The sequence below is a fragment of the Rhinolophus hipposideros genome (assembly GCF_964194185.1).
Source record: "Rhinolophus hipposideros genome assembly, chromosome: X".
In the NCBI taxonomy this organism is placed as follows: domain Eukaryota; kingdom Metazoa; phylum Chordata; class Mammalia; order Chiroptera; family Rhinolophidae; genus Rhinolophus; species Rhinolophus hipposideros.
In genome coordinates this window covers 32,052,786-32,078,105 of record NC_138046.1, presented here as the reverse complement: position 1 = coordinate 32,078,105, position 25,320 = coordinate 32,052,786, and the positions used below count along the sequence as shown (strand labels likewise).

The 25,320-nt window shown below is 40.5% G+C and overlaps 1 protein-coding gene across 5 annotated transcripts in view; it reads right to left on the bottom strand.

The window, feature by feature from the left end:
- Positions 1-25,320, bottom strand: part of TENM1 (teneurin transmembrane protein 1) — a 1,334,622-nt gene that overhangs the window by 763,523 nt on the left and 545,779 nt on the right. For all 5 annotated transcript variants that reach the window (XM_081042768.1, XM_081042771.1, XM_081042770.1 and 2 more), the window contains one exon: positions 56-316. In XM_081042768.1, coding sequence (XP_080898894.1) covers positions 56-316 — 261 coding nt within the window. The remainder of the gene's footprint in view (positions 1-55; positions 317-25,320) is intronic.

Below are 25,320 nucleotides of genomic sequence, written 5' to 3'. Positions count from 1 at the left end.
GCTCAAAACTGCATTATTTCTGGGTTTCACTTAAATATGTAGAAAGTTCTATTACCATTCTCCCCATCAGACTTCCTTTCATGGTCAGTGTCAGTCAGGGACAATGCAGAGTTGGCTCTGCTGGACAAACAGGAACTATGTTCTGATTTCATCCCCCTTATCCACATTCTCAGCGCATGATCAGGCGAGGCAGCGCCTTCCGTCTCTGTGTCCACATCAGATCCCATCTCTAGCTGGTAGCCATGCCGAGAAACATTGTGCAGGTCTGTCTGGTAGCCAGAGCAGAGAGTGTGAGGACTTTCACAGAATTCCATCTCTGAGAAGAAATAAAGTTCAGAGAAAAAGTTTAGCAGTATGAAGAAATATCCAACAAAATTCCATTTTTTGTCCTCACGGTAACTCTCCTCTGTTGCTAGTAATTATATATTTTTGCGAAGTTAGATTTCTAGCCTTTTTATTTATGGTAGCTAGGATTCTGTGCTTATTTTGCACTTCTGTAGCTTAAAATTATGCTCCTGTTGATTCTTACAAGGTTCTGGAAAAAGCACGCCCAAAATAGCTTTATAGCTACAATTTTAGGTTGCACAAAATGTAATGAAATAAGTGAGTGCAGAGGAGTATTGTGGGGACAGAGCCCCAGAGAGCAGTTTCCAGGCTCTGGGCCTCACGTGGAAAGGTGCAGGCTCGGGTAGAAGATGGCCATCAGCTGTAACCATTGAGCCATTGGCCAATAATATAACTACTGCGGCTGCACTGGGGAGTGGAGTTGAGGAGAGTTGTCGGTTGGTTGGCAGAAAAGCGGACAGCAGGTGGCACGTCGAGTGAATCCAGCCTCCAGTGAGACTATAGTGGTATGATTCCCCTACCTATGGCTCCTTGGGTGTTCCTTTTTGGCCTAGCCACATCCTGCTTTCTTATGTGGGGAGCGGGAGCAATGACCCCACAGGCCGCCCTGCGTGACAAATGGCGCAGTGAGCAGGGTGTGGTTTCGGCCAAAACTCTCCGGAATGTACTGGAGCAGTTTATACGTATAAAAGCTCAGTTTGGTAAGCAGGGTACAGTGCCAGCCAAAACCTACCGAAGCATGGTGGAGCAGTTTGTGCATGTAAGAGCTCAGCTTCGGGAGGCCCATGAGGAGAGACACCAGGAATGGGAGGCACGGTCTGCCTGGGAGACTCAAGCCTCCAGCTGGCACACCACCTTCTTGGCCATGGACGGCGTTGCCTTCATTTTGGTGATCTGCTGCGTCCTTAGGCTCTGAGGGTTGCGGACATCTTACACGGAGGCCTCGACCCACTCATTCACCTGGCATGACGAACAAGATTCCGACCAGGTAGGAATGGAGTCTGACTCTGGGCAGGAGGACGTGTGGTCCCCGCACAGTGTGTGGTGTCCAGTGGCCACTGTTCTCAGGAGATGGACCCCCAAGGAAGGGTGGGAGCACATGGACGGCTCTCTGGCCACCGTGGAGAGGGCCCTGCAGGCTCTGGCTGAGTGGTTGCCAGAGGAGAAGGCTACAGCCGGTCGCGTGGACTGGATGTTCCTCACGGCCTGGAGTCTCAACAAGGAAAATACGCTTAACAAAATGGCCCAGGTGCTGGACCAAATGTCCTGGTTGGAAGCGCTGGAAGCTCAGGTCCGCCTGTTAGAAGAGGGGCCCCACAGTGGAAACTCTGAGGCAGAGGCGGAGGAAGCCAGTGAAGACAATGTAGCTCCCAACCCCTAAGCCCGCCAATCTTGAAGCAAAGGGTAAAACGTAAGCAATCTTTGGGCCCCAGGAATGTTGCCACCAGCCACCCAGCTGTGACTGAGTTCACAACCTACACCCCTTACACTCCCACTGAGTTGCAGGAGCTGGGGAGGCGGTACCAACAGCGCCCTGGAGAGCCAGTCTCAGCTTGGCTGTTACGTTTATGGGATGAGGGAGCAGACAACATTCTCTGTTCCCCAGGCGAAATGGAAAAGCTAGCCTTCATGACAGTGCATCCGTACCTGCGACAAAGGTTACAGAACTGCCATAGGTTGGTCCACGACCAGGGCAAACATTCTCTAATGGAGTGGCTCACTGCTGCAGTATGCACAGTATGGGGACAGGCTGGCAGCTGACAGACACTGTGAGTCAATGGCAGTCATATACGGAACTTACTCAAATCATCCGTGAAATGGGTATGAGACATGCTATTTTCAACCTTAATATGCAGGGGCCAGATGACGAGATTTTTACAGCCAGCATGAGAGATCTGGTTTTGGATACTGCCCCTGCGAGTGCTTTTGGAACCTTGGTTGCCATTCTTACACCCTATGTTGGTGATGGATCCATGAAGTTACAACTGCCATGGCCACCCTAGGGGATGTTGAAAGCCAGAGGCGAAGGAAGTTAAGACAGGAGGTCCAAACAGTTGAGACCTGGAAGCCCAAATCAAAAGTAAAGGGGCAAGGTCGTGGGCCTCAGAGAGTAACACGCACAGAGATGTGGCATGATCTCGTGGCAGCAGGGGTCAATCAGAAGAAAATAGACCGACAACCCAATGCAATCCTGCTGGAACTTTGGAAACAGTTGCGTCCAGAACAGCAATTCCGGAGAAGCCTAAAGAAGTCTGGGAAAGCGCGACCCGTGTCCCTCCAGGACTTCATGCAGCCACTTGAGACTGACTCTTTTCAGCTTGATTAGGGGTGGGGCCAAGGTACCCGGTCAGAGGGGATGAGCAGGGACCGGAGGCGCCATGTGGAACTGTGCATACATTGGTCCCCTTCTAATGTGCAGAGGGTTTTGGCCCTAGTTGACACTGGTGCAGACTGCAGTCTTGTTTATGGGAACCCAGAACTGTTCCCCATACCAGCAATCTGCATTGATGGCTACGGGGGAAAGACTGTGACTGTGAAAGCTTTTTCCTTACCACTGGGTATAGGAAGGTTTTCCCCTCGTACCTACAAGGTGTATGTCTCCCCCGTTCTGGAGTATATTCTAGGGGTGGATGTGCTACATGGCCTCAGCTTACAGATGTCGGTAGGAGAGTTTCGTCTCTGGATCCGGGTGGTGAAAGCGGTGACATGTGGGCATGCTCACCACCCTCTTCAAGTGTTGCCACATCCCTGGCACGTGGTTACAGTGCTACAGTGCCGCCTGCCAGGAGGGCAGAAAGAGATTGGTCGTACAATATTGGAATTAGAGAAGGCACATATTGTGAGGCCAACACACAGTCCCTTTAACTCCCCAGTATGGCCTGTCAAGAAGCCAAATGAGACCTGGCGAATGACTGTGGAATATAGGGAGTTAAATAAGGTGACACCAGGGGTGGTGGCTGAGTGGCCACCACAAGTGACTGTAGTATACGGAGGTCCCGATACCTGGATGATTTTGCGGGGAACCTATGTGCTCTCACTATGATCTATTATGGGGTCCCCTGTTCTGTTACAGGTCTCATCTGTTGAGTTGAAACTATGCGAGTGACCCCAGGCACTGCCATAAAGGTGTGGTACCACAAACCGGGAAAGGTGCCAGTGGCAGCGACCCTCCTTTCCCAGGACAAAAAGCTAGTGTATATACTCCCAGATGGAAGGGATTTGTCATTGTTGGTTCCTAAGACTACTGTTTCTTTTCGTCCATAGGTGCCAATAGGCTAATATGGTACAGGGACACTCGTGGAAGACGCTTATCTAGTAGATTGTGAGGCGAGACCCTGTATTGGTGGAGTGTGGGACCAGAGCCCCAGAGAGCAGTTTCCAGGCTCTCGGCCTCAGGTGGAAAGGTGCTGGCTCGAGTAGTAGATGGCCGTCAGCTGTGGCTAGTTGGCCGTCAGCTGTAACCATTGGGCCATTGGCCACTAATATAACTCCTGTGGCTGCGCTGGGGAGTGGAGTCGAGGAGAGTCGTCGGTCGGTTGGCAGAAAAGCAGACAACAGGTCGCACGTCATGTGAATCCAGCCTCCAGTGAGACTATAGTGGTATGACTCCCCTACCTATGGCTCCGTGGGTGTTCCTTTTTGGCCTAGCCACGTCCTGCGTTCTTATGTGGGGAGCAGGAGCAGAGATACCACAGGCTGCTCCGCGTGACAAGTATAAACTGTAGAAAGCTGTACTTTAAAAGATATTTCTCTTCCAGGAAGAATATATATGCTCTGTAGAGCACACCTACGCTTAAAATATTAAAATTATTGTCTTTTCTAAGCATTTCATACACATTAGAGTTAAAAATAATTCGATGTGAAAACTCTGAGAACAAAATATTCTTTAAATACACTTTTCTGAAGTATTTTTCCTAAAACACATTAGACTCACCTCCAAAACTATAAATACTTAACATCATTATTTCCCATTGTCTCCAAAGGACTTTGAGGCCAGTTTATGTTAATTATCCTGTTTCATTCATTCATTCAACTAATACATAAAAAATATTCAATTGTATGTTGCACTTCAGCAGTGCTTCATAGTTTGGATTTTCCATTCTTTCCCCCCAAGTCTTAGAGTCATAAAATGTTTAGGATCTTAGAGGTGCTATAATGAGTCCCCTCCATTTACTTTGAGGAAAATAAAGTCCAGGGGGTAGATGTCATTTGTCCACAGCCTATGTTAGCTAGCAACAGTTCGTTTTTCCCTAAACACTCATCTGGACATGGTTTCTGGTAGACAGCAATGAAGCCCCATCAAGTGTTTGTATGAATATCAGGCATTCAGTTTTATAGTCAATTTTGCATTCAATTATGGCAAAGTGTCAAAAAGGGGAAAAGATGCTTTAACAGTCCCTAATAAGTTAATAAAAAATGACCACATGCCAAGACATATCATCTGAAATTTCCATGTAACACATAGATAAGGTAATCTGGGAATGTTGTACACTACATAGTATTTTCTCAGACTGACATCAAAGCTTAATTAAGTGCATCTAATCCTTGGCACATATCAATAAAATGCAAACCATAAAATGAATTTAATTATTTGAATACAGAAAGTGCTGGAAAGAAGAGTATAGACTATGAATATATATTTTAAATGGATATTTTTGTGACATAATTGCCAAACAAGAGTGTAACAAATCAAATCTTAATTTTTGTTTAATAGCTGTTAGGTGCTCAGCACTCTGCTCTGTGAATCAGATACTGTAGGAAAATAAAGCTACTATTAATATAATGCATTAGGAAAATTAAATTTTAATTATTTATTTCAGGGTTATAAGTCACTACTAACAATGTTACTTATGATATCTTTGATGAATGTCTGTAAGGATAATTCTATTTTTCTACAAAAATCTGTCTAAGTTCCAGAAGAGTGATATTTTTAAAAAATAGGCATAGTTTCCACTTGTTGAACATAAAACCTTATGAAACCGTACTTATCCTTGACATAAGGCTAAAAGTAAAAACTCATTTTGCCCAATATAAATCTTAGTGATCTAGAATTTTATGATTGGTTAATATTCATGTTTCTTAATTTCACAATGTTTCATTATACAATCCTACTGGTCAGTTGTTCCTACAGCAATGTCATAATGAACCTGCCAGCTTGAAGCTATAGGAAAGGAATATTATATAAGCCTGCATTCACAACATCCTTCATTCCCCTAGAACAGTGGTTCCCAAACTTCAGCATGCTTCAGAATCAGCTGGAAGGCTTGTTGAAACAGATTGATGTGCCTGCCCCCAAATTTCAATTTCTGATACAGCAGGTCTGGAGGAGGGCCTAAGATTCTGCATTTCTAATAATCTCCCAGGTAAGGCCTATGTTATTGGTCCAAGGACCACACTTTAAAAACTACTTCCTATAAATGTCTAACTATTACGTTGTTTTGTACACCAGAAACTAAAAACAAAAACAAACAAAAAAACTACTTCCTAAGTGACATCATAGGAATGGTGGCAGCGGGGCGCACTTTTTGAGTTCTCCTCTGGATTTTATCACAAACAGGACATATAACCCATCAAAGGAATCTCTGCTCATCATGCAGAAGAGCTAAGAGACTTGTGCAAGGATTACTTGAAGGTGCGCAAATTAGGAGAGCAGGGGAAGAGGGAAGGGAGCAGAGTGGAGATGTGGCCCGCATCTGCGGCTGTGGGGACGCGGCCCACATCTGCAGATGTGGAAACACTGCTGGCATCTGCGGTGGTGGAAATGCGGCTGGCATCCGGAGCTGCAGAGGCGCAGGGGATGCCAGGATGGAACAGAGAACACAAAAGCCATGAGGTAAGCTCTTTCCCTGCATCCCACAGCTGATCTCTCTCCCGCTGAGAGGGCAGATAGTTGGGCCCTAGGTCAGACAAGACACAAACTCCATACCTGGGCCCCTCCCCGCCACTCTTCCAATTGTACCCCAACCCTTTCAGAGACTTAAACTGGCCCCTGAACTGAGGAATAGTGTTAGATTACTGAGGAGCCTTAGTGCTCAGGCTCTGGGAAGACTGGCAGGCAGCTCTGACCCAGGGAAAAGGCTGGGAAGAATGTGATTTTTGCTGGGCTGAAGAGACGAGACTCCTCTACCCCAGCCACCACCTTTTCTGGCCTGCAGGAAGAGTGTGACACAGCTGGGCTGGGAGAGAGAAGACCCCTCCATCCCAAGCCCCCACCCTTTCTGGACTGCCTAGGGCGGGGCAAGTACATCTGCCGAGGCACTCCCAGGGATCAGCAGTAAGTGGCAGATGCAGCTCCCGGCTTTCAGGAGCTCAGAAATTTCCCACCCGCCACAAACACACACACATACACACACACACACACACACACACACACACACACACACACACACACACAGGGAAGAAGTGCCCAAAGACTCAGGAGAACTGGACACAGGGCTGGTGTTGCTACTCTCAGTGTGCATATGTGCAGGCAAGGGCAGAAACTGCACTGAGTTTGTAAAAGCTATCATCCAGACCACTCAGCCCCACGCATCTAAATCTGCAGTCCCAAAGTCACTCTGAAAACCAGGTGACCAGCTCTGCATGCACAATACACAGGGGACTCTTTGGTACAGCAGAGGACAACCTGGAGATTACTTGGTGGGCTTAAGCCAAGACTAGCGCTGCTTTTTGTTTTGCTTTGCTTTGTTTTGTTTTGTCTTTATATATCTTTGATATCTTTGCCTGTGTTGAGTGGGAGTTGTCCCTTGTTTTTACATGTGAATGTATTTGATGTTTTCTTTGTTGTTGTGGTGGTGGTGGTGCTTGGTGATTTGCTTTGTTGTGAAATTGCCCTACCAGGGCCCAGCTTAAGAGGCACAAGATACAACATATACAGAGGTCAACTCTGGACCAAACCAGAGTACTACAAGGTTTGACCTACAAGTCACACACCCAGAGGGAATTCTCTATAGGCACAAGAGCCCATAGAGGCCAAACCACACTTAAGCAGTCAAACTTCACACAACAGAACACACTACGGTGGGCATAGCCAAGTCTCACAACTTGTCAGCCTAGGAGTTAACCCCACCTACTCACAAGCGAAAAGCAATTAAAGATCTTCTTTAACAGGACAATATACACAACACAAGAGTCATCTTTGGAGCACATATAGAGGAGAAGAACGAAGCAGTGCAAGTCAAATATAAAGGACACATACTACATAAGATAACCCAGCAATAACTAACAACTCTAGGGGATCTACCTAATATATCAAAGCAAACAGAGAGTCAGCCAGAATGGGGAAACAAAGAAACATGTCCCAAATAAAAGAACAGAAGAAACCTTCAGAAGTCGAACCAAATGAAGCAGAGGTAATCAACCTATCAGAGGCAGAGTTCAGAACACTGATGATAAGAATGTTTAAAAAGCTTGAAGACAACATAAAGAAGGATGTATAAATAATACAGAACAACCACTTAGAACTAAAGAACACAATTACCGAAATTAAGAACTCACTTGAAGGAATTACCAGCAGGTTAGATGAAGCAGAGGATCAAATCAGCGACTGAGAAGACAAGTTAGCAGAGATCACTAAAACTGAACAACAGAAAGAAAAAAAGATAAAAGACAATGAAGATGGGTTAAGAGACCTCTGGGATAAAATCAAGTGCAAAACACGCACATCATAGGAATACCAGAAGGTGAAGAGAGGAAGCAAGGGATTGAGAACATATTTGAGGTAATAATGTCCGAAAACTTCCCTAACCTGATGAAAGAAACCAACATACAAGCCCAGGAAGTGCAGAGAGTTCCAACCAGGATAAACCCAAACAGGCCCACACCAAGACACATTATAGTTAAAGTGGCAAAGCTTAAAGACAAAGAGAGAATCTTAAAAGCAGCAAGAGAAAGGCAGAAGGTTACATACAAGGGAACTCCCATAAGACTATCAAATGACTTTTCTACAGAAACTTTGAAGGCCAGGAGGGAGTAGCAGGAGATATTGAAAGTGATGGAACACAAAGGCTTACAACCTAGATTGCTTTATCCAGCAAGGCTATCATTTAAAGTTGATGGAGAGATAAACAGCTTCCCAGAAAAGAACAAACTGAAAGAATTTATTACAACCAAGCCAGCATTGCAAGAAATACTAAAAGGACTTTTGTAAATAGAAGAAAGATGAAAACAATTTACTACAAATTTAAAAATGGCAATAACTATGTACCTATCAATAATCACTTTAAATGTAAACGGATTAAATGCTCCAATCAAGAGACATAGTGTGGCTGAGTGGATAAGAAAGCAAGAGCCTTGTATGTGCTGTATACAAGAGACTCACCTCAGATCAAAAGACACATACAGTCTGAAAGTGAAGGGTTGGAGTAAGACATTTCATGCAAATGGAAGCGGAAAAAAAGCTGGAGTTGCAATACTTATATCTGACAAAATAGACTTTAAAATGAAGAACATGTTAAATGACAAAGATGGGCACTATACAATAATAAAGGGATTGATCTGACAAGAGGACATAACCCTAGTAAACATCTATGCACCCAACATAGGAGCACCTAAGTATATAAAATAGATACTGACTGACATAAAGACAGAGATCAACAGTAACACTATCATAGTAGGGGACTTCAACACACCTCTGACAACAAGGGACAGGTCTTCCAGACAGAAAATCAATATGGAAACAACAGCCTTAAATGATACATTGGACCACTTGGATTTAATCGATATTTTCAGAGCATTTTACCTCAATGCTGCAAAATACACGTTCTTCTCAAGCGCACATGGAACATTTTTCAAGATAGACCATATATTAGGCCTCAAAACAAATCTTGATAAATTAAAGAAAATTTAAATCATACCAATTTTCTTCTCTGACCACAGTGCTATGAAATTAGAAATGAACTACTGGAAAAACACTGGAAGACACACCAATTCATGGCGGCTGAAAAATATGTTACTAAATAATGAATGGGTCAAGCAGGAGATCAAGGAAGAAATCAAAAGATATCTCGAAACAAACGAAAATGAATACACGACGACCCAAAATCTATGGGATGCTGCGAAAACAGTCCTAAGAGGGAAATTCATAGCATTGTAGGCCTACCTAAAGAAACAAGATACATCACTAATCAACAGTTTATCTTCACACTTAAGGGATCTGGAAAAAGAACAGCAAAATTAGCCCAAAGGGAGCACAAGGAAGGAAATAATAAAGATCATAACGGAAATAAATGAAATACAAACCAGAAAACAATACAAAAAATCAATGAATCCAAGAGTTGGTTCTTAGAGAAGATAAACAAAATTGACAATCCTTTAGCCAGACTCATTAAAAGAAAGAGAGGACCAAAATTAATAAAATCAGAAATGAAAGAGGAGAAATGACAACAGAAACTGCAGAAATACAAAAAAAATTAAGAAATTACTGTGAGCAACTACATGCCAACAAATTTGACAGTCTGGAAGAAATGGACAATTTTCTAGAGGCGCACAGCCTTCCAAGGCGAACTCAAGAAGAAACAGAAAACCTGAATAGACTGATTACCACCAGGGAAATAGAATCAGTAATCAACAATCTCCCAACAAACAAAAGCCCTGGACCAGATGGCTTTACAGGTGAATTTTACAAAACGTTCAAAAAAAAAATCATCACCTATTCTCCTCCACTTCTTTCAAAAAATCCAGAAGGAGGGAAGACTCCCAAACACTTTTTACGAAGTCACTGTCACCCTGATCCAAAACTCAGACAAAGACACCACAAAAAAAGAAAACTACAGGCCGATATCTCTAATGAACATAGATGCACAAATCCTCAACAAATATTAGTGAACAAAATTCAGCAATACATTAAAAAGTTCATACACCATGATCGAGTTGGATTCATCTTTGGTATGCAGGGGTGGTTCAACATCCGCAAATCAATTAATGTGATACACCACATTAACGAAATGAAAAATAAAAATCACATGATCATATCAATAGATGCAGAAAAAGCATTTGCTAAAATCCAGCAGCAATTTATGATAAAAACCCTTTAAAAAGTGGGAATAGAGGGATCATATCTCAACATAATAAAGGCCATATATGAGAAATCCACAGCCAACATCATACTCAATGGGTAAAAGCTAAAACCTTTCCCCCTAAGATCAGGAACAAGGCAAGTTTGGCCGCTATCTCCACTTCTATTCAACATAGTGCTGGGAGTTCTAGCCACAGCAATCAGACAAGAAAAAGAAATAAAAGGCATCCAAATTGGTAAGGAGAAAGTAAAATTGTCATTATATGCAGATGATATGATACTATATACAGAGAACCCTAAAGACTCCACAAAGAGGCTTTTAGAGCTGATAGATGAATTTGGTAAAGTAGCAGGATACAAAATTAATATTCATAAATCAGTTGCATTTGTATATACCAATAGTAAAACAATCAGAAGGAGAAATTAAAAAAGCAATCCCATTCACAATTGCTCCAAAGACTATAAAATACCTGAGAATAAATTTGACCAAAGAAGTAAAAGATCTGTACTCAGAAAATTATAAAACACTGTAGAAAGAAATGAAAGAAGACAAAAATAGATGGAAACATATACCATGTTCATGGATAGGAAGAATTAATTTAGTTAAAATGTCCATACTGCCTAAGTATGAATATACATATTCAACGCAATTCCTATCAAACTACCAACGATGTTTTTCACAGAAATAGAACATATAATCCTAAAGTTTATATGGAACCATAAAAGACCCCAGATAGCCTCAGCAATCTTGAGAAATAAGAGTGGGAGGTATAAAAATAAAAGTGGGAGGTATAACAATACCTGACATCAAATTATACTATAAGTCTACAGTAATCAAAACAGCATTGTACTGGTATAAAAACAGACACATAGATCAATGGAACAGAATAGACAGCCCAGAAATAAATCCATGCCTATATGGCCATTTAATCTACGACAATGGAAGCAAGAATGTACGGTGGGGTAAAGACAGTCTATTCAATAAATTGTGCTGGGAAACCTGGACAGACACGTGCAAAAAATGAAGCTGGACTACCTCCTACACCATATACAAAAATGAATTCAAGATGGCTTAAACACTTAAATGTAAGATCTGAAACCATAAAATACCTAGAAGAAAATACAGGAAGATATTTTACAGACATTACCCGGAGTAAGATTTTTACTGATATATCCCCTCATGCAAGGGAAGTAAGAGAAAAAATAAACATGTGGGATTACATCAAATTAATAAGTTTTCTCACAGCAAAGGAAACCATCAATAAAACAAAAAGGGATCCTATTGAATGGAAAAAGATGTTTGCCAATTATATATTTGATAAGGGGTTAATATCATAAATTTATAAAAAAATTACTCAACTCAACTCCAAAAAAACAAACAACCCAATTAAAAAATGGGCAGAGGACATGAAGAGACATTTTTCTAAAAAGGACATACAGATGGCAAACAGACATATGAAGAAATGCTGAATCTCACTAACCATCAGAGAAATGCAAATAAAAACCACAATGAGATACCCCCTCACCCCAGTCAAAATGGCTATCATCAATAAATCAACAAACAAGAAGTGCTGGCGCGGATGTGGAGAAAAGGGAATGCTTGTGCACTGTTGGTGGGATTGCAGATTGGTGTAGCCACTATAGAAAACAGTATGGAGGTATCTCAAAAATCTGAAAATGGAACTACCTTATGATCCAGCAATTCCACTCCTAGGCATCTACCTGGAGAAATCCAAAACTCCAATTCAAAAATCTTTATGCACTCCTATGTTTATTGAAGCACTGTACACAATAGGCAAGACATGGAAACAACTGAAATGCTCATCGGTGGATGACTGGATTGAGAAACTGTGGTACATGTATACAATGGAATATTACGCAGCCATAAAGAAGAAAGAAATCTTACCATTTGCAACAACGTGGATGGAGCTAGAGGACATTATGTTAAGTGAAATAAATCAGACAGAGAAAGACAAATACCATATGATCTCACTTACATGCGGAATCTAAAGAAAAGAATAAGTGAATGAACTAATCAGAAACAGTTTTGGAGACAAAGAGGAAAAACTGAGGGTTGCTAGATGGGCGGGGGATGGGTGGGAATAAGTGGGAATGTGAGGGGAATAGAAAACAGTAGGTAACCACAAGATGGCCCCAAAGTTTTGAAAATTATTTTAGGGATTGTAATCAATAATGTTGTAAAGATTTTGTAGGGTCTCTGATGGACACGTGTCCCATTTGGGAGACCACCTCAGGGATGATGTAGATGCCTGATCACTGCACTGTGTACCTGAAGGTGAACAATAATGAATGCCAACTACAATTTTACATATATATATATATATATATATATATATATATGTATATGTATATACTTACAAGAAGTGGAGGACAGCATTAGGAATAGAGACAGTGGAATTGTAATGGTTCTGTGCGATGTCAGAGGGATAGTGTATGGGGGGAGGGGGATTCACACAGTGTGAGGGATATAAATGATAAACGTCTAAGTATTACTTTGTCTTGTGCACCTGAAACTAAAAAGAAAAAAAAAACAAAATACAAAAAAAAACAAAACAAAACAAAAAAACCTACTTCCTAAAAACTTCACTGTAGTCAGTAGGAGCCATGAAAAGGAAAAAGGCAGAACAACGTTATTGTGGCATTACCAAAGATTTTGCAGTAACCAGCTCTAATTCTAGATGAGTAAACAGGAAAGAATTAAAACTGAACTGCTCTGATGGATCCCTTATATTTTCCATGGATTTGGGGCACTGTGAGGTGTGATCAAACAGTACAGTAAATGTTTAAATAAATAAAAAATAGTACAGTAAAAGACACATTACCATTAATCCTCAAAATACTCCCCTTACTTCAAACACACTTACCCCATTGTTCTTGTCACTTTCTGAAGCAGTTCTGGAAGTTCTCTTTCATGATTGTCATTAGTTGCACTCGTGGCTGCCTCAATGTCCTAAGTCATTTTGACTTTGAGGAAGAGCCAGAAGTCACATGGTACCAGATCCAGTGAATAAGGTGGATGAGTACACACCATAATGTTTTTATTTCACAGAAATTGACGTATACCAGAAGTGATGTGTGACACGGAGTGTTGTCATGATGGAGGACGATTTATGGCACACTTTAAAAAATACCTTCTCTTAACCATAGCTCACTCCTGAAAGACTGCACTGAACAAGTTGAAACTTGTCACACACTGTTACCAAGGTTCAATGCTCCTCTTCTCATATTGAAGATCCCTACCTTTCTGTTGGATGGCACTCGTCAGCAGCATTCACCATATTTTGCGATCACAACAGAAAGGCTCCCTGTCACACATCACTTCCGGTATGGTAATTTATGTTCAACAAAAACATTATGGTGTGTCCTCATCCACTTTCATCACTGGATCTGGCACTGTGTGACTTCTGGCTCTTCCCCAAAGTCAAAATGACCATGAAAGGTAAATATTTCGAATCAATTCAGGACATCAAGGCAGCCACGACAGTGCAACTAAAAGCACAAAAGAGGACTTCTACAATTGCTTCAGAAAATGGCAAGAATGATGGGATAAGTGTGTTTGAAGCCAGGGGAGTATTTTGAAGGACATTAATGGCAGTGTGTCTTTTACTGTAATATTTTTTTTAATTTAAATATTCACCATATTTTTTGATCACACCCCATAATTAGGAAATCCACTTTCAAAAGCACAGACTTTCATTTATCTTCACTCATACAATGGCATGTGAGATGTGACTTTCCAAAGATTTTAATATGAGCATCTGAGTACACACATTCACTGGAAAAGGATAAATAAATAAAAACAAATACACACCCAATTTTTTATTCTATTGAATAAAATACTAAGTAAGGTTGAAAAAGATCACTAGCAGATGTAACTAGAGTCCCTCTTTGTTAAAGAGATTTCTTTCTCACTCAAAAATAAAATTTGAATACGGTTTTGTTCCTTTCTAAGGAAATGTGGTACAATGTGATCAAAAATTACATAAGATATTTATTGGCACTATACTCTGATTTGAATACAAAGACTAACTCATAAATTCTCTAATTAAATAGTCAATTAAAAGTACACACCTGTGTCAATATATAATTAGAAATAAAAGAAGTAAAAAAAAGAAAAAATAAGTTGCACTTATTTACACTAAGTAATGTTCGGTAAACTGCCTCACTTCTTTTTCTCGAAGTCAATGTTACCATTGTAAATTACTTCTTTAAATACACAAAAATCTTCATGGTATTCAAAATTTCATTAGCATGCATTTTTCTAGAAAGCACTTAGAATGCACCTTAAGTGGTTGTTTTTAGCATTGCACATGATAGTCTTACCAAAAATACTACATATTGCCTAGGGAAGATAAAAGTTCAATTGGATTTATTATAGATGTAGTCTTATCAAAATGCTAGCCACAAGAGAAATGTAAGTACAATCTAGGATATCTATGATTTAAATGGATACACTAGTACTATGAGAAACTGCATTTCAGGAATAAACAGATATAGATGTTTCCAAGTGAATGATGTATTTGGGGACTCACAGCCATGTATTTAATTTTTATTCTAAGAAAAAACCTATTTTGAAGCCTTAAAGGGACCAAATCTGAGCACATTAATAAAGTTGAAATCCAAATTTTAAAATGGGCAAAAGATTTGAAGAGATATGTCACACACACACACACACACACACAAACACACACACACACACACACACACACACTAAGTAGAGGACTGACCAATAAGCAAATAAAAAAGATGCTCAATATCACCAGTTATCAGGAAAACACAAACTAAAACCACAATGAGATACTGCTGTAGACCTTACAGAATGGCTAAAAAAATTCTTTCCACACCAAGTGTTGACAAGGATGTGGAGTAACTATATACATTGCAGGTAAGACAGCAAAATGGTACAACAACTTTGGAAAACAGTTTGGCAGTTTCCTAAAAAGGTAAAGCTATTCTTAACAGGAGAGCAAAGCACTGTTAGACATTTATCACACAGAAAAGAATTCTGTCTACACAAAAGTCTATACAAGGTTTTTCATAATTTTTATTCACAATAGCAAAAAATTAGAAACCACCCAAGTGTCCATGAATAGCTGAAAGGATATACTTGTGGTACATCCACACAATGGAGTACTACTCAGTCCTAAATATGAACGATCTATTGATATATAACATGGTTAAAGACCATGTTAATATCTAAAAGGATGCTCTTAGTGGGTTGCAAATCTGTGAAAATGGCTCAAACCAGAGAAGGATAGAGACTTATAAAGTCAAAAAGGAAGGGACATGAGGTAAGAACCTGGAATAAGTAAAAGTGGACTCCAACCATATTTTGAGAGAGATGAAAATGTTTTTCAACAATCTAAGGAGGAAGAAAATTTGTCATTGGGATAAGCAACTTCTATTTTCTTGAACTAATATTCACCCTAGTAGAGGGCCCAAATTGGACTGTATTCACATAAGATGGGAGAACTAGCTGTAAAGCTAACTCAGGCAGCAGTTACCACTACAATGAAAAAGGTGATGCCTGGTATACAACCTTCATAACAAAAGTCTGGAAAAAGAATCAGGGATTAGAAAAGATGGTGGGAAATCCAGGACTTCAACAGAAATTTAGATCAATGAGAACCTGTTCATGTTTCCTTTATTTCAACATTTCGAATGAGACTGACACTTCCTGGTCTAAATGAGAAATTTTCATGACTACTGAACACTGCAAATACATGGTGCTCAATGGCCCTAAAAATTTCTCATTTCCTACCTGTGTTGGTCCAATTTTATGGCTGTTCATAACACTTTGGAGCTGAATCCTTATTGATCATTGTAGGCTTCCAGGTATACTTCTATATTTTCATTGTGTTTACAAAGCATGTGAAGCTATTTGTTTATTGTTTATTGTGTTTGTGTTTTAAACTATATTAATCTGTCACACAATTACATCTATATAAGGAATACCAGTGAGCTAAAGAGCTAAATGACCACTAAAACATATGTGCAAATGCTTCAAACACATACTCAAAAGGCAAACAATATGACTTGTGCAACATTCTACACTAATCTGTAAGCATCTATTTTGTGATGAATGAGTACAAATGCCAAGATAGAACTATGTACCATAGTTAGTGTTCACAAAGAACTACCGAATAAACTACATTCTGCTCCATTAGGGGATTCTTTTCACAATTTTTCAAAGGTATGTTTGAAAAATTTTGTCTCTGTATCTTTGGACATATTGTACCAACTACCTGAAATACCTTGCTCTGATTTTTCACTAATCTAATTCCTAATATTCAGCCTGTGTCACTACCTTCAGGAAGTATGCTCCAACTTTATCCCTTCTCATGAATCTTACACTTCCCTATAATATTTCTAATCATTACTACAAAATTTCCTACCTGATTATATATATTTTTCTCTATATTTACTCATATATCATCTGTATTACCTCCTGAATTAGACCACCAGATCTGATAGTATTTTCTAAACATTTGGCATTTCTCAAAATCAAATTAGATAATTTCTGCAAAGTGTTGCATGATCTATGAAGGATTATATAAACACAAGGTAATATTTCCATCCCCTGAAGTCCTAGAAAAAGTCTAATCAAAGAATGATCATTAAATTCCAAAAATTTAAAGTCAGTAGTTAATATGAAACCATTATTGAAAGGGTTAAATTCTCAAATACAATTCTGACACATATGGCACATTTGCTTAACATAAAGCAATGCCTACCAATGCAAATTGAAAAAGTGTTATTTTGATAAATTAGCTCTGCCATTCAAATAATATATGCTCCACAAATTTGGCAAGAAGAGAAAGACAATGGCACAGTGGATGTGAATTCAGGAAAAAACAATTTATAGCAATATTGGGCTAATGGAGAGCAAGCACTCTGTATCGTATTCTGACTGAAATAGTCTTACAAGGGAAGCTTTCCTCACTATACTTTTTGGCTCAATGAATTAGGAAATTATTCACTCTTAAAATTCTTCAAAATATACCTTAGGGAGGCTTTTACTAAAATCAGTCACAAAGTCTAAGTAAGACACTTTCAACTGGCTTGAATTGAAACGTCTTTTGTTCTTCTCATCAGTCAGTTTCATCCCCTATACGAGATAGTAATTATCATCTTGACAAGTTTGTAGTGTCCTGGAGTGAGTATGGGGCTCCTCTGACAGACTTCAATTTTGTAAACTCAGAGAATGTTTGTTTTTTAGGGATAGAAAGAAGCAACTCTCCAAGAGGGCAAAGGTTGTGGAGAGAACTCTTAGGACACTCATCCAGGACTTCTGAATTTAAATTATATTTACAGAAAACATTAAATTCTAGAGAATACTTCCATTTCCAGTCAAGATGGGGCGACAAGGACCAAATTTACTCTCCTGCTTGAAAAAACAACAAACAAACAAACATATGAAGCAATGTTCTTCATATATTGGGCAATAAAGGACAGTGATCCCTGAGATATAGGAAGTACATGAGATGAGCCTTATGATTGCCCCAGCTTACCGTTTGCAAAGAGTTTCCAGGCCGTATCACAGGGAGGGAGAATATATGTGGAGCCTGGCAATCTCTCTGAGTGGAGGACATGAACCTGGTAATACGGAAAGGCCAAGAGTTTGCAGTGCAAAGTACCAAGAGGAGAGAGCTGCACAGAAAGAGAACTCTAGAGATCTGCAGAGGGTCTTTTGGATATTCATCCAACTCCTGAACAACATATGCATACAAGGAAAGCTCTTGTAACTGGAGAAAGAACCACCTGAAAGGATTAAAGGAAACAACTTTGAATCCAAAATGCAGTGGAAAATAGTCCCTATTCTCAACAGCCAGCATGAAAAACCTTCTAATTCGTGGGCATTTAGTAGAGTAGGCCAAAAGGTTTCTGTATTCCTATCTATATTATTGAACTTTGTTCTGGTGTGTGGTCAATACTTGGTAATAGTTTTATCTTTTGGATCTTGCTATTAAGCTTTGTTAGATGGGTTGAGACAAATGTTTGTTCTAGGGCTAGACCTTCATGCCTTATCAAGTTAAACATATACCTATAATATGGTCTAACTATTCCATACATTGATATTTAGCCAAGCAAAATGATATCACATGTCCCTAAAAAGAATTGTACATGGATGTTCACAGCAGCTTGATTTGTAACAACCAAAAGTTGGAAACAACTCAAATATAGAAGTCAACAGGCAAATCAGTGCAAACTCTGGTATACCCATACCATAGGACATTATTGAGATAGAAGGAATGAACTATTGATACATACAACAACATGGATATATACCAAACAATACTGAGTTTAAAAAAAAAACAGTCATAAAGCTTACATACTGTATGCTTCCATTTATGTAAAACTCTAGCAAATGCAAACTAATTTATACTGACACAAAGCAGATCAGTGGTTGCCTAGGAATAGGGCCGGTGGGAAATGGTAGAGAAAAAAAAGCATTACAAAGAGGCAAGAGGAAACTTGGGGGTGATACTTAATTGTATTTTCAATATATATTGTCATGCCAGGTGTCATGTGGGGTCTCTGGTCCCACTCCCCACATAAGAACGCAGGATATGGTGAGGCCAAAAAGGAACACCCACAAGCCATAGATAGGGGAGTCATACAACTATAGTCTCACTGGCGGCTGGGCCAGAGACACAGGAAGGAGGATCCACACAATCTGCAACCTGCCGTCCTAACTGCAATCCGCTCTTGCTAGCTCAGCCACCATCTTCTTGCTAGCCCCTATTTTTGCTGCTAGTGTAGCCACAGCAGTTATATTAGTGGCCAATGGCTCACTGGTTACAGCTGACGGCCAACTAGCCACAGCTGATGGCCATCCAGTCACAGTTGATGGCCATTTACTACCTGAGCCAGCATCTTTCCAGGTGAGGCCGAGAGCCTGTAAACTGCATTCCTGGCTCTGCCCCCATAGCCATTCAGACAGCTTTGGCTGGCATCGTACCATGCTCGCTGTGCCATTTGTAATGCCGGGTGTCATGCAGGGTCTCTGGCCCCGTTCCCCACTTAAGAATGCAGGATATGGTGAGGCCAAAAAGGAACACCCACGGAGCCATAGGTAGGGAAGTCATATCACTATATTCTCGCTGGCGGCTGGGTTGGAGACACAGGAAGCAGGAGCCACACGATCTGCAAACCACCATCCACTTTTCTCCGGCAACCAACTTCACTTGCTAGCTGCAATCCACCATGCTAACTTCAATCCGCACTTGCTAGCTCAGCCACCATCTTCTTGGTAGCCACCATTTGCTGCTAGCATAGTGACAGCAATTATATTAGTGGTCAATGGTTCACTGGATACAGCTGATGGCCAACTAGCCACAGCTGATGGCCATCCAATCACAGTTGATGGTCATTTACTACCTGAGCCAGCACCTTACCACATGAGGCCAAGAGCCTGGAAACTGCACTCCTGGCTCTGTCCCCACATATGTGTTCACTATGATTATTGTGTGGTGATGTTTCCATGGGTACATACACATTTGTCAAAATTTACCAAATTATACACTATAAATATGTACACTTTATTGTATATTAATTATACCTTAATAAACAAGATTTTAGAAAACAGAAAGAGAAGAATGTTTTCTGTTTGCTTACTTTAAATGTCCCAGTTGAACACTGCAGACAATGAAAAAAAGTACCACAGTTGATAAGACTGAAAAATTAATCTGTGTTCACAAACTATCATGAACAAGGGAACTGGTAGATGAATTTCTCTTGACATGTCTGCCATTTTGCCTTCATTCCTGTGAAATCAGAAGGGCTTCATTTCTGGAAACTGAAATTCCTGAATGCTTAGATAGTTATAGACTGATGCAAACATGCAGCAACAAATTAGGTTTCATCCTAATGGGGCAGGAAAGGATTCATGGGCAATCTGGGCTCCATGATAAAGTACTATGACAGATTAGGTGGACTCAATACCAGCAACACACATTTGCCATTCCCACGTTAACAAGCTAGTTGCCTGTGTTTTATTCTATAGCTAAAGACTTTCTCATAATCCTGGCTAATCATTCTAGCCAAATGGATTTTATTTGTTTCAAAGAAGACTAGATGAGAGGTTATGGTTAACTCAGGGCAAATGCTGCCTTACTATTTAAAGAATACTCAAAATCTACTTTTTAACAATGAGAAGTTACTAACGTTTCCTTTGTTTACCATTAATTTTTACAACGGCTCTTTAGTAGCATAGTGAATACACAGTAAATGGCAAAATGGGTTATTATATAGAAACAGTTATCATACTAGTCAAACACTAGTTTTAGGGTGAGTCTTGAACTCATTCTGAAGTACAGTTGATCTGAACAGATAGAATTACTTTGAGAGTTGTGTTTACATTATTGTAGGGACAGATTCCCAGAGAGCAGTTTCCAGGCTATCGGCCTCACATGGAAAGGTGCTGGCTCGGTTGTTAGATGGCCATCAGCTATAACGAGTTGGCCATCAGCTGTAACCGGTTAATCACTGGCCACTAATATAACTGCCATGGCTACGCTAGCAAGGTGGTTGGTAGAGAAACAGCCAGCGAATTGTGGATCATGTTGATCCTGCTTCCTGTCCTGTATCTCCAACCCAACGACCAGCAAGAACATAGTGGTATGAACCCCGTATGCATAGCTCCGTTGGTGTTCCTTTTTGGCATCACCATATTCTGTGTTGACCCACTGAGAGAGGGACCAGAGACCCTGCGTTACAATTATAGTCCTACCAATATAAATTTATGTTTAGAAACAAAGGCCATTCTCTATTTGCTGTGGAAATTGGGGTACCAATTTATCTCAGTTACCAAAAGTACACAGTTTTATACTTAACCATTAAGACTAGTAGTTCTGATTTCAAAGCATACAATCTCTAGTCCTAGCACAATCAGATGGAGGTCAAGCTACCAAGGAGTGCGCAGTTTTACACATTAAAAAAAAAAAAAAAAGTACATCTGTAATGCAGGGACTCAGCTCCCACTCCCTGCACAAGAATGCAGGATATGGTGAGGCCAAAAAGGAATAACAACGGAGCCATAAATAGGGGAGTCATATCACTATATTCTCGATGGCTGCTGGTTGAGACTAAAGAAGGAAACATCCGCCAGTACCCCAAAGAGGGTTCTTCCTGCACCCCAGTCTTGCTGGCTGCCAGGCGAGACACAGGAAGTAGGATCAACACGATCCACAATCTACAATCTGCTTGCTAACCCCACTTGCTAGCCACAATCCACCGTCGCATCACTGCCAACCAACCAACCCCCTAGCAAAGCCACAGCAGTTATATTAGTGGCCAATGGCTAACCGGTAACAGCTGATGGCCACCCAGCCACAGCAGATGGCCATCTGATTACAGCTGACGGCCATTTAATAACTGAGCCAGCAACTTTCCATATGAGGCTGAGAACCTGGAAACTGCTCTCTGGGACTCTGTCTCCACAACATCCAAATGTGAATTTAGCATCTTCTAAGTACCAGGCCCTGAGACATACATTATTTTATTTAATCCTCACAACATGCCCTGTGAGAAAGGTTATTATTATCCCTATTTTTCAAATAAAGCAACTGAGATTCTAAGCGAGATTGAGTAAATTGTCTAAGGCCACAGAGATACCAAGTAGCAAAGCTAACAGAACAATTTTAACACTGAGATCTAATCTCCTACACAACATATGAAGTTATAAGTAACACATTCAAATTCACAGCCTAGTTCTCCTCATTTATGCAGTGTTTATGTAGCTGGTGCTAGAATTTCCTGCTCCTAGCCTCCTAGGTTTTATTCAGCTCTCTGTGGTTTTCATCTGGATTTTCACATCCAGCCACCAAAATACTTTGAGGGATATGGCAGCTAGGAAACAAACGGCATTTACTTTGTCACTCACATTATAAAAAATACTTTAAACTATGCGTATATCAGCTTATTGTTCTTGTATAAGCTAAATGTGTTTTTATACCTCCTTTTGAAGTATTATTCTACTTTGTACTAATTCTTATGGATTCACTTCACTAGTGCCATGTCACTTTGATTCACTGAAAATAACGATATTTTAGAGCATATTCTGTGCTTGCAGACAAAACAAACATCTGTGTCTACAGGCAGACAAATAAAAGAAAATAGTGGTCTCTCTTGTATTTAGCTCCCTAGCTCACAGCAGCTATTTTGAGAAGAGTTGTGAAATTATTTAATGGCATTAACAAAGATGAGTGGAGTATTATTTATTGTGAAATATTTGTTGGGGTGTTACTTCAGCACTTTCTCACCCAGCCAGAGGCGACAATCAGATCAAAATTGGTGGTATTCCTTGCCTACAAGGTAGCATCATCATCTCAGGCTAAATAGATGGAGCCTAAATCTGTGATCTACACTAAGAATTTTACATGTATCACAGCATTCAGGGATAGGCTTAGTGTTGAAATTATTCTACAGTTTCTGAGTAAATGTTGGGGAAGATTTTTCTTCATTTAAAATTCATCAAGAAGGTATGAAATTAGATAAAGGAAGGCTTCTCTTTAGCTATCATTCAGTGCTAACACTGCAGAAAATTTCTACAAAATGCATTCTCCACAAACACGCTAGAAAGCAAATACAAACAGCAACAACAGCATTAGTGCTTTTAATTGGAAACTTATATGGCCCTGTCGTGCAGGGTGTCAGGCAGGGTCTCGGCTCCCGCTCCCCACCTAAGAACGCAGGACACGGTGAGGCCAAACAGGAACACCCACGGAGCCATAGATAGGGGAATCAAACCAATATATTCTCGCTGGCGGCTGGGCTGGAGACACAGGAAGCAGGATCTACATAATCTGCCTAACAGCAGTCCACGCTTGCCAGCCACGATCTTCTTGCTAGCCCCCATTCTTTCTGCTAGCATAGTCACACCGTTATATTAGTGGCCAATGGCTTACGGGTTACAGCTGATGGCCAACTAGCCACAGCTGCTGGCCATCTGATCACAGTTGATGGCCATTTACTACCCGAGCCAGCACCTTTCTATTGTGAGGCCGAGAGCCTGGAAACTGTTTTTTTTGGGCTTTATCCCCACAGGCCCAATTCCTTGTTAACATTGCCAAACCCAGACAAGCAAATGAACATTTCAGGCACTTTAAAAACAATGAACAATCTAAATACATGAATGCAATAATGTCCATTTTACAGATTCTGGAAAGATGTGCAGGTCAAAAAATCTATGAGGACTGCCCAAGGACATTAATGACATATAGGAGAGATGTAATCCAAGTGTCATGCAGGATGACAGGTGGGATCCCTTCTGGGGTCTATAGTCCCACTCCCCGCGTAAGAACGCAGGATATGGCGAGGCCATAAAAGAACACCCACAGAGCCATAGGTAGGGGAGTCATACCACTATAGTCTCAATGGTGGCTGGGTTGGAGACACGGGAGGCAGGAGCCACATGATCCACAAACCGCCGTCCACTTGTCTCTGAGCTGCAATCCGTGCTTGCTAGCTCAGCCACCATCTTCTTTCTAGCCCCCCATTTGCTGCTAGGGTACCCACAGCAGTTATATTAGTGGCCAATGGCTCACTGGTTACAGCTGATGGCCAACTAACTACAGCTGATGGCCAACTAACTACAGCTGATGGCCATTTACTACCTGAGCCAGCACCTTTCCACGTGAGGCCGAGAGCCTGGAAACTGCTCTCTGGGGCTCTGTCCCCACACCGAGTCTACACAATGCCTGAACATTTGACTCCATTGAGTTCCCAAATCATTACCAGGTGGGGAAAACACCCCCAAACAAACAGCCAAACAGTGATTTGATGTTATATTCCAAAGTATATGCTTGGCTGAATTTTTTGCTTGCCTATGTCACTATTTCCAAGCTTAGTCGTAGGCATGATTCTAAGGCAGGTCTGTTCCTTTTGTCCATCCACTTGTCCTTTAATTTCTACCACCCTATACCTAGCATCTATTATTTTTATGGTGTCACTTCCTTGTCTAGAACACTTCCTCCATTTGTTTATAATCCCTTTCTTGGTCAAATGTTACTTTTTGTGGCCAATTATCTCACCATACAGCACTGTGCTAGCAAATTTAATAAATGTAAGCAAGGTTTAGTATACTTGTTCTTGCCCAACTTATGGGAAATTACATAATTTTTTAAGGGGGAAAAAGATATTTTATCTTTTTTATATATTATATTTTTAATAGAGCACTTCTGCCTTTAGGTTTCATGCACACTGTTCATAAGTTATTCAATAAGCACTTATTAAAAAACCTACTGTGTGACATGCACTGTGGTAGGATGAGAAAGGCAGATGAGAAAGAAGGAAAAAGCAAAACCATATCATCTTCCCTTAAGAGGCTGACACTCTGGGGCAGAGATGGAAATGACACCATGACAAATTTATGCATAAAGGGCAGTGGAGTCCAAGGGAAGAAAGGGACTCATCCTGACTGGAAGATTGAGAAGACATGATATCTTGAGCTTCATCGTAAAGGATGAATATAGCCCTGGCAAGTTAAAAAGCTGGCAAAAGCATTTATAGCACAGAGAAAAGCATGTGTTCAAAGGCAAAGATATGTACAAGAGAATGGTGAATTAAAAGAATAGCAAATAATTTTCTGTGTCTATACTATACGTAATGTATGGGTAGAGGAACCAGTTTGCAAAGGGCCTTATCTGCAGTGCAAAGGAACTGGGCCTTACGTGTCTAAAATTATATCATGTGTTACTTACAATTCCTATATGTAAGTGTTCCAGAATCATTAATCTACACACAAATAATTGAATTTTAAGAATTTATCAGAAATCTGTAAAGCAGCCTAGAAATCCTAGAGCTCTGAGTTTTAATCCAGAACATAAGGAATTCATTTTTTTAGCAAATATTTATTCAATATATATTAATGCAGGTACTGTTCCAGGTACTAGAGAAAAAGCAACGGAAAAAACAGACAAAAATCAGGGCAGCAGGTT